This window comes from Podarcis pityusensis (assembly GCF_964106645.2).
Source record: "Podarcis pityusensis genome assembly, chromosome: 4".
Classification (NCBI taxonomy): domain Eukaryota; kingdom Metazoa; phylum Chordata; class Lepidosauria; order Squamata; family Lacertidae; genus Podarcis; species Podarcis pityusensis.
This window is the reverse complement of record NC_138027.1, coordinates 2,921,580-2,937,526: the sequence shown is the minus strand read 5'-3', so window position 1 is coordinate 2,937,526 and position 15,947 is coordinate 2,921,580. Positions and strand designations below refer to the sequence as shown.

Here is a 15,947-nt window from a genome sequence, read left to right as displayed (position 1 = left end):
CTGAGAGTGGAGCCCCAAACTTATTCAGGGAAGGAAAGTTAGTCCTCAGTGCTCATCCTGTCCTGTGCAGATAATCTCCCCAACTCGAATATTAAGTCAATCTCCGGCACTCACCCTCCTCCAAGCAGTGTGGTTTTTTAAAAAAGAAGGTCTATGCCATTATACCTGGCTCTTTTGTCAAAGAGACACTTAAAGCATTTTACAAAGTTGAGTAAGAAATTGCATAAGAGTCCTCACCCTCGAAATTACTATATGAAAGACATGACATGAAAAGAAAGAGGGATGGAGTGGGATGGAGGGTGATTGGGAATGCTTTCTCAAATTAAATTATTACAATGAACACTTGAGGTGGCAACAGTCCAGCAACTCAAAGGCTGCTGGTCTCTCAGCAGATGCAATGACACAGCAGCCTGGTGGAATTTTACCATCACTTGTGTAGCCGATGAATCTCAAAAGCCAGCAGAATACAGATGATAGGGGATCTGATGTTCTCCAACATGGACTCACTAATAGAGAGTAGGTGTCATGTTGAGGGCCTAGAAATCTAAACAGGGAGATGAATAATAGAACTGTAGAGTTGGAAAGGACCCCTGCAATGCAGGAATGAGAAGTCCTGTGTTCAAAATCTTTTTTCAGCCACAAAGTCACTGGATGGTCTCTCCCCGACTGTGTTATCCAAGAATGATACTGGTTTACAGTGCAGGGCTTCTGGGAGGATCAAGGAGAGAAAATGCGCAGAGTAATTTAATTCTTACATGCTCTATCAAAGTGTGAAGTGTTGTTGTTGAGTATTGGCGTTGGAGATCTCATCGTGTGGCTCTGGCAAATTCACAGCCTCTCCATTTCTCCTCTGCAAAATAGAAATAAACACCACAGTGTAATAGTTAAATTAGAAAAGATATATCTAAATGACGAAATGGATAGTTAAATGGGGAGGATTGGACATGTCTCACCCTAGCTCCTCCTCTTCTGAGAAGACATTGAAACTGAGGTCCTGAATTTTTCACCTCCAGTGGGTGAAAGGGTTGTGACCAGAAATTGAAATCAATTTGACTTTTAAAAAATTAATTTACAAAAAAACCAACAACCAAACATTCAATAATACACACACACACACACACAGAGAGAGAGAGGGACCTCGAGGTACAAACGCCTCAGGTTACAAATGCTTCAGGTTACAAACTCTGCTAACCTGGAATATTTACATAGTTGAGAACTTTAACTCAGGATGAGAACGGAAATCATGTGCCAGCGGTGCAGCGGCAACAAGAAGCCCTATTACTGAAAGCATGCTTCTAGTTAAGAACAGTTTCAGGTTAAGAATGGATCTCTGGAACGAATTAAGTTCGTAACTAGAGGTACCACTGTATATGAATACAAAAATCCAAACAATGTTCAATAAAAGGTTCTAAGAACTAGATTAGAAGATGATAGAGAGAGCCAAGAGGAACTTAGCTATCATTTTAAAAGCGACTCCCAGACATCAATGTTCTTAAGTGGTGGTTAACGCAGAGAAGTCAGGTATTTGGAATATAGGAGCCAGAAAGCCCCAAATAGAAATTCATTCCAAGTAAAAATGTTCCATAAAATGTTCCATAAAATGTTCAAAATAAAATGGTGAAGTCTGACATCCCTCTCCCCCGCATGGGAAACCAAGAGCACAGCAGTAAAAACTCCAGGTTATTGGTTCCTGTTCCAGAAATCCACTTGCTTTCCTGACTGGCCCAAACCTTCTCCCCAATGTGAAATTCTGAAATGAATCCCAGTCTCACTTTGGCTAGCCCAGCGTGAATTGCAGCATTTTCCCCTTTGATGACAATGAGCTTAATGGCCATCATATTGATAATTACGGTATGTTCTCTAGTACTAGTACTTAATGCATATGATACTTCAACATATCATCATCATCATCATCATCATCATCATCTGCAATTACCAAAAAAGAACTCTGAGTAATATCCACAATATTTAGCTGACCACCTCCAATAAAATATAACATACAACACGGGAATAAAATCGGAAACAAATGCAAGCCATCACCATAATCTCATGGCCTCCTGATTGACGATGATCTCTCTGAAGTTAATCAAAGGAAAACTCATCTGTTTTATATCTCATGAATTTGCCTGAATTTAGGACAGAGGACACAAACCTGACACGATTTCTCCCAGGATGAATGCTGAGTCTGCCTTTGCTGTTCCATGAGGGATTCTGCCTATGCTTTTTATGGCAGGAAGGGTTATAGTGATAATGTTTGCCCTTAGGGAGACAAGCTGTTCCCAGACTGTTAGATATCTGGGCAGAGATTTTTGAAATCCCGTCGGCAATTACTAGGGAATCTCCACACATCCTGCCCAAAGGCCTGCAGTTCTGCTCCCAGAGGCATTCCAGAGACCACCTGGGCTCCCACCTTCCATGAAACCAGAGAACTTGGATGTAGATAGAATATAAAAAGAGAGAGGCCCTCCTCCCCACAGATCTGAGGACCACTAAAACGTGTGTATTTAAGCAAAAGGATATTATCGTCCTCTAGATTTAAATGAGGTTGAAATAGTAAATGTATCATTTCAAACCAAGGAAAGACCTCACCTAGAAAAACATTATAACTCAGGTGGTTAGGAAGGCCCAAAGGAGACTCCATTTCCTCAAGGTCTTGCGAAAGAACAATGTTAAAGAACAATTGATGACCTCCTTCTACCAGTCCACAATAGAAAGTGTCCTCTCATATTGTATCACAGTGTGGTACGTTGGCTTGACAGCCACGGACAGGAAGTCTTTACAGAGGGTGGTGAACACAGCACATGATATCATGGGCTGTCCCCTGAGCCCTCTAGATGACATTGCAAGGGATTGTTGCCTTAGGAGAGTGAGAAAAATTCTCAGGGATGATTCATACCCTGACCCGCACCTCTTTAATCTTCTATTCTCGGACAAGAGATATAGAAGTATAATCAGTCGTACCAACAGGCTAAAATACAGTTTTATCTGTGGGCTGTTAGGCTGCTGAACGGAAAGTAATATAGTGCAACTGACTTTCGGGGTTGGTGTGTTGTACGACAAGCACACAGAGTGCAATGAGATTGAGTGTTTGTGGGGGAGGGAGGGAGGCTTGGTTAATTTCATTGTACACAGGTTGTACATTGACAATAAAGGTATTATTATTATTATTATTATTAACACAAGTGAAAAGAATGGTGGTTAATTAATTAATTACACAAAACATTACTTGGATTTCAGCGCCCCTTTACCAGTATTTATTAATTCTCTTATTTGGTCTATGTTCCTATGCAGTTAGTTGCTAAGTCAAGCAAAAATACCACATCCTCACTGCAAGTTCTAAACATCTACAGTCATAAGAAGTGGGTTGACTTAGACTGCGGGAGTCTGTCTAACCAGTTATAAATGCATTCTGGCCACATGCTCTAAACCTCTCCAGTTTTCGGGTGTGAATCGATCTGAACTGCTAATGTCTAACTGGTTGCATTTGTGGTTTAAGGGGAAAAGCAACATTCTCATTCCTCACAGTTGGATCCCAATGTCAGGCTCCAGGGAAATCCAATCCTCCCCCCTCACGGCAGGCTGCTGAGGAAAGTAGACAAGAAAGCTCTTTATTCAATATCTACAGAGAGAGCCTTAGGAATGCTGCCTCTTGGAGTAATGGCGTTGCTCCGAGTAAACTTCACCCCCTTCCCTTCTCATTCGTCCCCCTTATGATGGCTGCTTAAGGCCAACTGTCTTCTAGCTCTCTGCTCTCTCTGCTTCACTGCTCTCCGGGTTCTGGGAGAAGGGGGAGGGGGGGCTGGAATGCTTTCTAGTGATAACATGTCAGCTGGCTGCTCCGGCTCTGCTTCCCCCTCCTCCTCTCCTTCTCCCTGTATTTCCCAGCTTTGTCCCTCTTCTATCTCTGAGCCATGCCCTTCTGCAAACCACTGTTTTAAATCTATACTGCTTCCCTCTTCTCTGGAAGATTTGGGGGTGAGGGGAGGCGATCTCCACCATTCCTCCTCAGTCCAGTCCCTGACACCCAAGTTGTTCAGGGCTTTGCACATTGAAGTCACTACCTTGAATTGGGCCAGTAGCAAAGAGGCAAACATACAGTTCACGCCTGGTTGGTGCCATGTGATCCATTCTTGCCGCACCTCTTAAACACATGCAGAAGAATTTGGAACCAGCTGCAGCTGCTGGAATAAACCAATGAGTAGCCCCTCATACAGTGCATTGCCCTAATTCAGTTGCGAAGGCCACCACACTGTGGGTCTTTGTGGCCAGATTGTACTTCTCAGGAATAATAATAATAATTTTATATTTTTATTATTTACACTCCGCTCATAGGCGGTGAACCATTGTAGCTGGAAAGAGGCACCCTTAGTCACTAAACAAGGTCCATATAGTAGAAGCTATGGTTTCCCCAGTAGTGATGTATGGAAGTGAGAGCTGGACCATAAAGAAGGCTGATCGCCGAAGAACTGATGCTTTTGAATTATGGTGCTGGAGGAGACTCTTGAGAGTCCCATGGACTGCAAGGAGATCAAACATCTCCGTTCTGAAGGAAATCAGCCCTGAGTACTCACTGGAAAGAAGGATCCTGAAGCTGAGGCTCCAATATTTTGGCCCCCTCATGAGAAGAGAAGACTCCCTGGAAAAGACCCCGATGTTGGGAAATATGGAGGGCACAAGGAGAAGGGGACGACAGCGGACGAGATGGTTGGACAGTGTTCTCGAAGCTACCAGCATGAGTTTGACAAAATCACGGGAGGCAGTGGAAGACAGGAGTGCCTGGCGTGCTCTGGTCCCTGGGGTCACGAAGAGTCAGACACGACTAAATGACTAAACAACAACAACAAAGTCACTAAATGACAGCGGTTCTCAAGTGAGAAGGCCTGAGGATGTCTACCCATGGCTTTGTGTAGATATTAAGCTGCAGGGGGACATGAGGGAATCAGGCAGGGCCTCCCAGGACAAAAGCTAAGGGCCCAAGCAGTCCACCAAGGCCAATGTCTTCTGGCTCCCTCTATTTTGAACCAATACCCTTATGTCTCTTGTTATGAACAAACAAACAAACAAACAAACAAACAAACAAACAAACAAACCACCTTTATAGATTAGTTAAACAAGTAGTGTCCACAAAGAATCCTACTTTTAGCACTGATACTTTTAGTATGCTCAGATGCGAACACCAACATATCATTTATGTTTCGGAAGTATGTATGTAACTCCCATTCAGATATATATTTTTAAGAATAATAATAATAATAATAATAATAATAATAATAATAATAATAATAAAATTTTTTATTTATATCCCGCCCTCCCCAGCCGAAGCCGGGCTCAGGGAAGCTAACAACAATAAAATAGTACAAAAGTACAGCACAAACAACACTCTACAATCATTCATTATAAAATTAATTAATTCAAGCCACTGGCAACCATTGGGCCAGAGCTCCGCGAAGATTGCCGAGGGAGGGAGTCAGGCTGTGCCCTGGCCAAAGGCCTGGTGGAACAGCTCTGTCTTGCAGGCCCTGCGGAAAGATGTCAGGTCCCGCAGGGCCCTGGTCTCTTGTGACAGAGTGTTCCACCAGATCGGAGCCACGGCCGAAAAAGCCCTGGCTCTAGTTGAGGCCAGCCTAACTTCTCTGTGGCCTGGGACCTTCAAGATGTTTTTATTTGAAGACCGTAAGTTTCTCTGTGGGGCATACCAGGAGAGGCGGTCCCGTAGGTACGAGGGTCCTAGGCCGTATAGGGCTTTAAAGGTTAAAACCAGCACCTTAAACCTGATCCTGTACTCCACCGGGAGCCAGTGCAGCTGGTATAGTACCGGGTGAATGTGATCTCGCAGCGAAGACCCTGTAAGGAGTCTCGCTGCAGCATTCTGCACCCGCTGGAGTTTCTGGGTCAGTCTCAAGGGCAGCCCCACGTAGAGCGAGTTACAATAATCCAGTCTGGAGGTGACCGTCGTCGCGTGGATCACAGTGGCTAGGTCAGGGCGAGAGAGGTAAGGAGCCAACTGCTTAGCTTGGCAGAGATGGAAAAATGCCGCCTTTGTTATAGCTGCAATCTGCGCCTCCATGGAAAGGGAGGAGTCGAAGATTACACCCAAACTCTTAACGGACGGTGCTGGCACTAATTGCTCCCCCGCAAGAGATGGGAGTTGCCCCCCCCAATCCCATATCGTCCCGTCCCAGCCACAGGACCTCTGTCTTCGAAGGATTTAGCTTCAACCAGCTCCCACGTAACCATCCAGCCACAGCTTCCAAACATCTGGTCAGTGTGTCTGGGGCCGAGTCAGGATGGCCATCCATCAACAGATAGAGTTGGGTGTCATCGGCATACTGATGGCTACCCAGCCCAAAACTCCGGACAAGCTGGGCGAGGGGGCGCATAAAGATGTTGAAAAGCATCAGGGAGAGTATTGCACCCTGAGGTACTCCACACACCAAGGAGTGGCGTGATGACACATCCCCCCCAAGCCCCACCCTCTGTCCCCGACCAGAGAGAAACGAGCGCAGCCATTGAAGGACTGTGCCCTGGATCCCCACGTCGGCAAGGCGGTGGTCCAGAAGTTCGTGATCGACCATGTCGAAAGCTGCTGACAGATCTAGAAGAATCAGCAGCCCCCGACCCACCTCGATCCAGCTGTCTACGAAGATCATCTGTTAGGGCAACCAGAGCCGTCTCGGTCCCATGACCAGCGTGGAAGCCGGACTGGAATGGATCCAGAGCCGATGTTTCATCCAGAAACCCACCAAGCTGTTCAGCAACCGCTCTCTCAATCACCTTACCCAGGAATGGAAGATTCGAAACTGGGCGGTAATTGGAAAGATCTAAAGGATCTAATGATGTTTTCTTTAAGAGCGGGCGCACCACTGCCTCCTTCAGTTCCCCTGGGAATGTCCCCGTGCCAAGGGACAAATTGATGATATCCCCCAGGAGGGCCCGTACCTCGTCTGGACACGCTCTAATCAGCCAAGACGGGCACGGGTCGAGAGGACAGGTGGTGGGCTTTCCAGCTCGGAAGAGTCTGTCTACATCGGCTGGGGATATCCGGTTGAAGTGGTCCAATACTGGACTCGAGGACAGTCGAGGGGCCTCCAGTTCCTTTATTGTATCCAAATTGGCAGGGAGGTCATGGCGGAGCAACAAGACCTTCTCTGCAAAGAGTGGCCACTAGGGGGCGCATTGGAAGATGGCTGACAATAACATCTCTCCGACCCACACGAGGTAATTTCGAGGCTATGATGGGGGTAATTAGCCTCCTTAACCCCCCCAGGATTGTGGGGGGGGGACGGCCCTTGCCTGCTGTGCCCTATACCACCCCCGAATTTGTGGGGGTGGGGACACTAGGCACAAAGCCCTCCTGTGGGATTTCGGCACTCCTGGACGCTGTCCCTGATTCGCGCCACTAGATGCAAGAACTTCGAAAGAAACAATTTGGATGAAAGGAATGCACATATTTCAAGAAAGAATGGGGAGTAAAGACTGCTAACAGAAGAGATCTCTGACAAAACAAGATAAGAATAAAACATGAGAAGATACGCCAAGACAAGGTACGGCAAATGACTGATGGGGGAGGGAAAAAAAAACCTTTCCCTTCTTTCCCTATGTGATTAAACAAGAATCCCCTCCCCATACGAGTCAGAAATGTCGTTTTAAGGACTTAAGCTGTGGATTTAAGGCTGTGTGGAGATAAACTTTCGAACCAAAGCACGTTTTAAGAAGAGCATGGAATGCGTAAGAGCTCTGGAATGACGCAGTTAAGAATGCCGTCACCATATTGGGAAGTTCTGTCGGAGGTCTTGAGTCTGGGAGGAGAAAGAGAGAAATAGATCTGTTTATATATTGTGGGTTAAACTCCTCAGTGGGACTTAAGAGCGACAGTTTTACGAGACTATGATGGAAAGAGTGATGTTATCTATGAAGGAGATGATATATGGAAACTATCTCGATTTGAAGATTGGAAGAACGGAAAATTCACACAGGACTATTATTACTATTGGTGTTTATCGGCTTAAGGAGACTATCAGAAGAGATCATAAAGAAAAAAGAGAAAATATATGAACAAGATGTGATGTGGAAACAGCAAGATAAGATGGGATAGAATTATGAACTCTGTTTGGACTGATTTGGACTGATTGGGACATTAACGCAGCAGCAAGAAGATGATCAGAATCCCCCTTCGGATCTTGAAATATGGGTCCCCCCAACAAAATTTAAAATTCGGCTTTGTAATTCGGAATTTATGTGATATGATTTAATTTGATGTGATTGGCCAGTTAATAAAAATTATTATTATTTTTTTAAAAAAAGACCTTCTCCGCAAAAAAGCTCGCAAATGCCTCACAGCTGTGTGTCAAATTGTTATTTAAATTTGGCTGTCCCTCAAGGGACGTTAAAGACCTGATTATACTAAATAATTGCGCCGGGTGAGAGCTAGCGGATGCAATGGAGGCCGAGAAGTAAGACTTCTTAGCAGCCTTCACCGCCATCTCGTAGGTTTTCATAAAAGCCCTATAAGATGTTCTTGAGACTCAGTCACGGGCACCCCGCCACATTCGCTCTAGCCGTCTGAGGTCCCGCTTCATTTCCCGGAGCTCCTCAGTAAACCAGGGAGCCCAGTTTCTGCGGGGTCGCAGAGGGCGCTTAGGTGCGATCTCATCGATGGCTGCCAGGAGCTGGATATTCCAGCCCTCAACAAGCTCAGTCAATGAGTCGCCAGGGGGAGCAAGGTCCCGCAAGGCTTGGCGGAATCTATCAGGGTCCATCAGCCTCTGCGGGCGAGCCCAAATCGGCTCGCTACCTAAGCAGGGTGGGGGTGGAAAGTCAATCCTGGCTTTCAGAGCGTAGTGATCAGACCATGGCACCTTCATCGAAGGAGACATGATCACATCTATACCTACACCAAAGATCAAATCCAGCGTGTGGCCTGCTTGATGTGTGGGGCCCGAAACAAACTGGGAGAGCCCTAGTGTCACCATGGAAGACACCAGGTCCAGAGCCTGTGAGGAGGGAGTGGCATCAGCATGGATGTTGAAGTCCCCCAATACCAATAGGTTAGGGAACGCCAAGGCCCAGCCGGCCACTGCCTCCAATAGGCCTGACAGGGTGGCTGCTGGTGCGCTAGGTGGCCGGTACACCAGCCAGACAGCCAAGCTCTCCTCGGAGCCCCACACTAGGCCAACACATTCAATGCCGGGGATCGATGGTGAATTACAAATGTTTACAGTGCATGTGTTTTGAACTTAAAGGTAAAGGTAAAGGGACCACTGACCATTAGGTCCCGTCGCGGACGACTCTGGAATTGCGGTGCTCATCTTGTTTTACAGGCCGAGGGAACCGACGTTTGTCTGCAGACAGTTTTTCCGGGTCATGTGGCCAGCATGACTAAGCCACTTCTGGCGAACCAGAGCAGCGCACGGAAATGAAGTTTACCTTCCCGCCGGAGCGGTACCTATTTTTCTACTTGCAGTTTGACATGCTTTCGAACTGCTAGGTTGGCAGGAGCAGGGACCGAACAATGGGAGTTCACCCCGTCGTGGGGATTTGAACCGCCGCCCTTCTGATCGGCAAGTCCTAGGCTCTGTGGTTTTGAACTTATGATCTATCAAATCCTTTATCGAATAAATCTCATTCAAAGAAATGATTGAGTATACATCGGGGGGGGGGGGCAATTTCTTTAATGAATAAACATTGTGATGGAAATAAACAGCTTAATGCCCTACTTGGAAGTATTCATTGGGGAAATAAATTGTGCAAAATGGTTTAGGATCTTCCATTTAAAAAATCAACACATTAAAAGGAAAAAACAGAATACTTATTAAAGAGATATGGAAAAAATACAAAATTAACCCATCTATCCCTAATTATAAACCACTTTAACTTCTTCTTCAGAAGCAATATCAACACCTACTTATTTTTAAATTGTAAAATGTTGCCTATCCTTTGCCGAATCTGCTTGGTCTTCACACTGTACACAACAGGATTGAGAAGTGGTGGGACAGCAACAAATATGTTGGCCATCAGCATGTGGACAATGGGGGAAAGATGCTTCCCAAATCGATGTGCCACACTGATGCCAATCATTGGGATGTAGAAAATCAAGATGGCAGAAATGTGGGCCACACAGGTGTTGAGAGCCTTCAGACACTCTTTTCGGGAAGCAATGCTCAAAACTGTCTTCAGGATCAGGATGTACGATACAAGAATGATAAGAACATCCAGCATTATACTGCACATGACTACAACCAAGCCGTATATGATGTTGACTTTTATGCCTGCGCAGGCTAACTTCATGGCATCTTGGTGGAGACAGTAGGAGTGAGAAAGGACATTAGATCTACAGAAAGGGAGCCGTTTAATGAGAAAGGGGAATGGGAAACAAAAACAGAAACCTCTGGATAAGATAGCTATTCCTATTTTTGCAATGACTGAATTCGATAGAAGTGATTTGTATCTCAGTGGATCACGGATGGCAATCAAGCGATCAAATGCCATTGCCACAAGAATGCCAGACTCTATCTCTTGAAGTATATGGATAAAGAACATCTGGGTGATGCAGCTGTTGAGCGGGACTTCTCTTGAGTCAAACCAATAGACTCCCAGCATTGTTGGCATGGTGGACATGCACAGGGCCAGATCCGAGCAGGCAAGCAGGCAAAGGAAGAAGTACATGGGCTCATGGAGGCTTTGGTCAATCTTGATCACATAGAGGATCATGATGTTCCCAAGCAGAGTCAGGGCATAGAGCACAAACAATGGGAAGGCCACCCAAGAGTTCTTCTCCTGCATCCCAGGGATGCCAATCAGGACAAAGGTTTGGTGGCTCACCAGGGTCTCATTGGAGCTGGAGATGGAGGACATCGTTCCCTAAGTGTTGTGGTAGAAAGATTCTAAGGAGTAACAAAATTGATCTGAACGTTAGAGATTCTGATATCCTGGTTCAGTCCAACATGAAATGTTGTTATTAGAGCCTCCATTCAAAGAAGGAGAAACAGTCCTAAAATCAATGCTAAATTCTCCTTTTATGATGGTCAACTAAGAACCCCTCTGCCCAGAGTGGCAGGATATAAATAATAAAAGTAAGTATCATCATCATCATCAATCTCAGTCCTCAACAGTCTCCCAACTCCAACCAGTTCATCTCTTTTATTATTTAAAGCTTCTATACCTGTTTGCTTGCTTTTGTCAAGGTGGTGCTGGCTTTTGTGGCCTTGGGAAATTCATTGTTTCTCAATTTCTCATCTGCAGATTTGGACTAACAATCACAGTGTTACTGCTGACATAGAAATGATATATCTAAATGACTAAATGTATAGCAGCAATAAGGAATAGGGGGTGGGACAAGTCTCATCTCACCTTCTTCTCCTCCCCCTTTAAAGAACAGGTTGGACAGCCATCTGTCATGGATGCTTTGGCTGCCATTCCTTCACCCTTGAGGTTCCTCCCAACTCTACAAGTCTATCATTCCTCTTCTGAGAAGACAACCTTAAAACTGAAAAGCCCAGTGAGCGAAAGGGATGTGACCAGATATGACCAGAGGCTGGAATCGGGGGGGGGGGGCGGGGGCGGGGGCAGATATTGACTGATTTTATAATTGTGTACATAAAAACAAAAATGTACAAATGAGTAGAAATGAATATTAAGAATGGATGAAGGAAGGAAAACTAGGATACCAGGATAACATACCTTTAGGCGCCAGGTGAAAATGTTTCTCTAACACCAGGCTTCTGGCTGGTTGAACAATCTCTGGTCTTTTAAACAATTGTGGGAGCAGAGTCTTTTGTTTGCTTTTTTGTCTTTTGGTTATGCATTTTGCCTTATTTTGTAATGTTATGTTGGGAAGCTCCCTCTGATGTTGGGTGAAGAGCAGTAGACAAATACAATAGATAAAAACAGTAATTATGATGACGATCTGGGAAAATAAGATGTGAATCTGCATGAGGAAAAGTGGCTAAAACCTGCAAGACTTACAGCATGCAAATGTAAATATAAAACAGAATAAAATGAAGTATGGAAGGAGAAGGAAAAAGTAGCCTTTTACAACTAAACTTATTCAAAGCCGTCCATAGTCTGAAGCCTAGAAAAAGCCGCCTCTGTTCATACCTCAGTCCTAAGATGGGCCTGTTGCGATAAGAGAGAAGCAAGATCTTCTCAAAGGAATTACAAAGGGTCCCTCTAGATGACCAGTTTATTGAGGATTCATCTTGAGTTGCTTGTGCAAATCTGACAGAGAGGTTAGTGACTGCATTTTCATTCTGCTTGGTTTGTGAGGTGGTTATAAGAGAATGCATATTTATCCTGCCTTCATCCTGATTTGCATTCAGAGCCCTTGCTCATCTGTCAGTCACTCATTTGTTCATCCTGCACTTTTCAAGACATTTCCCTGTCACTTTCCAAATTGCAAACAGTCTGTTTTTTAAATAAATATATATAAGAAGTAGATTTGTTGTTCTGGGGTGATAGAGCATTCCCACTTTAAATGTGTAAACTGAAATTTCTGGTGTGTGGTTGAAGCACTCACCTGAAATATTGGTGGTCTGGAGATGCCCAACAATAAATCAGAGCAACAGTTAATGTCTGTGGGAAAGATGGAGCAGAAAGATCTAATCCAGTATAAAATTATATTGAAAAGCAGGGAGAATTTCTTCCAGGCTCTGTGTGAAGTGCATGTACTGGCGTGTTCTGCTTGATATAGGTTGGGAATAAGATAACCTGAATGATCAACTCACCCTTTATATATGTAGACTGGGACCTCCTGCAGATACCATCTTAGCAAGATGTGGGACCTGCACAATAAAGGAAGCGGACCTCTGGAATTGCCTTCTGAATGGGACCCAGTGTCCCTTTGGAATGGCCTGTTCTTCAGTATGAGACAGCGCTGCCTCTGTTGCGATTTGGGCGCCTACTGAAGACCCTCCTCTTCAGTCCCAGTTGGCACCTGCACTTTTAGAGTGTTTGTATAAATGAATTTGCTCCTAAATCTCCGTATGGTTTTTATATTGGAATCATTTGGAATTTTAAAACATATGGAACAGTTTTCAACTGTGGTCCCCCCCCCCAACTTTCTTGCATATTTCATCTTTCTTTGTATACTTTCTGGTGGCAACCTTCCCTGGGACTATGTGGTGAAGGATGGGGAAGAAATCAAACCGATAAAGCAATCAAAGCTAAAAGATTCTTCTTAGACTTGTTTACAGCTTCCATTGTCCTCCGTAGTCCTGGGCAGCAGATGGACTCCTCCAATATGGAATTACACATTAAATCCCACTTTCTCTCTGGCCTGCCCAGTAGCAATTGCAGCATTTTCACTCAAATGATAAAGATGATAATGGTGATCATAATAATCACATTGATAATGAGAAGCATGATTATCATCAAAGTTCAGCAGTAGTACAGAGGCATATGTTGCTTTTCCATATGGATGTGGATATTAGACTATTATTTTATTGTTATTTGCTGCTAACAGTTAAGAAAAATGCCTCTGGTATACACAATATTTAACATGGGACATTGGAACAAAAAGCAAGTGTAAACTCTCTCGATCATCTTATAGCCTCATGACTGAGGAAAACCTCTCTGAGCTCAGTCAAGGGAAAACTCACATACTTTGTATCTCAACGAGTCCTTTGCCCTTACCTGACTTTATGGCACAGGCTGTGAACCTGACCTGGTGAACATGGAACCTGCCAGCTCCTGCCTGTGATGTTCATGGCAATAAGCATTGTAGAAAAACTGTTTTCCCTCTGGGCAATGACACCATGGGGCCTAGGTGCCCAGAACTGCTGAACCCACTGAGAGCAGTTATTAGAGAATCCCCAAGGATCCTGTGAAGGGACCTGCAATTCTGTTCTCAGAGGTGTTCTAGAGACCACTCTGTGCTCCCTTGTTCCTTAACACCAGAGAAGTGGGATGCAGGCGGAAATATGCTCAGAGTGGAGTATTGATTTCGTGCTCTTTATTTCAGCTCATAGTCATAACTCGTCTACAAGGCAGTTATGTAAGTCCTTTGTTGGATGACAATTTATTGAGCCTTTTCCTATCTTTACAATTGCTTCTTTCCACTCGCTCCCACCCTCTATTTGTGGTGCACATTCGCTCTCACCAACCCTTCCCTGGCTTTATCACTGATGGCAATGCAAAAGCAGATTCCTTGCTTAGAGCTTTGCCTGTTTCCCCTATTGAAAGTCATGCTTTCCATCATCAAAATGTGAAAGCCCTTAGCCGCCAGTTCCAAATCCCATTGGAAGCGGCACGTGCAATTATTCAACAATGCCCTCAATGCTCTAATCAGATTGGCCACCCCAGCCCTGGTGTTAATCCCCGTGGGCTGGCATCCAACCAGTTGTGGCAAATGGATGTAACTCACTTCGCCCCTTTTTCACCTTGGAAGTTCATACATGTTTGTGTTGATACATTCTCTGGCTTTATTTGGGCCACCCCTCAAAGGGGAGAACAGGTTAAACATGTTTGCAATCATCTTGTTCGTACCATGTCAGTCATGGGCAAGCCTCATTCCCTGAAAACTGACAATGCCCCAGCGTACTGTGCAAAAACCTTTGCTCAGTTCTGTGAAACTTGGAATATTCACCATTTATTTGGCATCCCCTACAATTCTCAAGGCCAAGCGATTGTTGAACGCGCCAATCGCACCTTGAAAACTGCTTTGATTCGCCAGGAAAAGAAGGCCGGTGTCCCAGCCTCACTTTCCGAAAAGGAAGGCTGGCTGGCCAGTGTTCTCTTTACTCTCAACCATTTGAATGTTTCCATACAGGATCATCAATCTTATACTCGCCTGCAGAAGCATTTTCAACAAACAGAGATAGCCCCACTGGTCCGCTATAAGATATTACCCTCCAACGAATGGAGTGAACCTGTAAAACTGATCACCTGGGGAAAGGGTTACGCTGCAGTTTCTACTCCACAGGGTGCTCGCTGGGTTCCCGCACACTGCATCCGCCTATACCATGGCGTGGCGACAGTCCCTTCCGAATCCGATACCGCAGTTCGACCGCAAACTACGGATCGCCCAGGCTGCAACGCCCAGCCCCCCCAGGACTCGCAAGCGGGGAATTCGTAATGGACCTGTGACATGGGGCCAAATAAAATCACTCTCATGTCAGGCTGAACAGCTTAGAAAGGAAAAGCAGCTTGAAGCAACCCCTGAGAATTTGCTCCTGTGCGTTATTTCCTGCCTTAACATTAATTCCATGATAGTGCTCATTCTCAGTGTTTTGTTTTTGCCTCTTTCTGCTTCCACTCCTACTAGTGATACCCACGCACCAACAAATGTGTGGGAATCTTTTGCAAAGACACTCAATATTTCTTCCTTTTGCCTTACCCAACAGGTATCTATAGGGGAAATTCTTGGCTCCTGCCTTATCCCTGTTTGCCATGACCCTTTTGATATACAAAATGATACCTGGTTTTTCTCATCCCTACCCACGAATGATTCTCTCCGCACCCTTGGTTATTCTGGTTATTATGTCTGAGGTAACCAAGTGCGCCGCCGCCCATCTCTGGCCATTGACTTATCGACCCCATACGTGGCTTCCTTTAATGTCACTTGTGCCCGTATGGTGAATTGCACAAAAGCCAACTGCGTGAAAATGGCCACTGATAATTTCCACTGCTCTGATTATGTAAATATTTCCTATCTATATAAATACACAGAACTACCTGCGGGTTGGTTCTGGTCGTGTCCTGGCTATACATTTAATTACATTCCTGCAAACATCAGCCATGGAACACCCTGTTGTTTAAGCCGTTTGTCCATTGTATTACCCAAAAAGCATCATTTGACCCCTTCTCGACATCGCTGCTCTATTGAATTAACTAATGATTGTGATGATTCAATTTCTCTTCCCAGTAGGTCCGAATATATCTCCTTAGCTGTCTCTCTCTTAGGAGTTCCTGGATTGGCTGTACGCAATAGTAGAAATATTAATTCTCTAGCT

At 44.9% G+C, this 15,947-nt stretch overlaps 2 protein-coding genes across 3 annotated transcripts in view; one reads left to right on the top strand and one right to left on the bottom strand.

Annotated features, from left to right (window-relative positions):
• The window catches only part of LOC308475072 (uncharacterized protein), a 296,536-nt gene that overhangs the window by 55,859 nt on the left and 224,730 nt on the right, over positions 1–15,947 (top strand). The window lies entirely within an intron of this gene.
• Positions 9,901–10,854, bottom strand: LOC308475293 (olfactory receptor 51H1-like; the record flags this gene model as incomplete). Its single annotated transcript, XM_081002358.1, has 1 exon — positions 9,901–10,854. One exon carries the CDS (start codon positions 10,852–10,854, stop codon positions 9,901–9,903), a length of 954 nt encoding a protein of 317 aa, XP_080858484.1.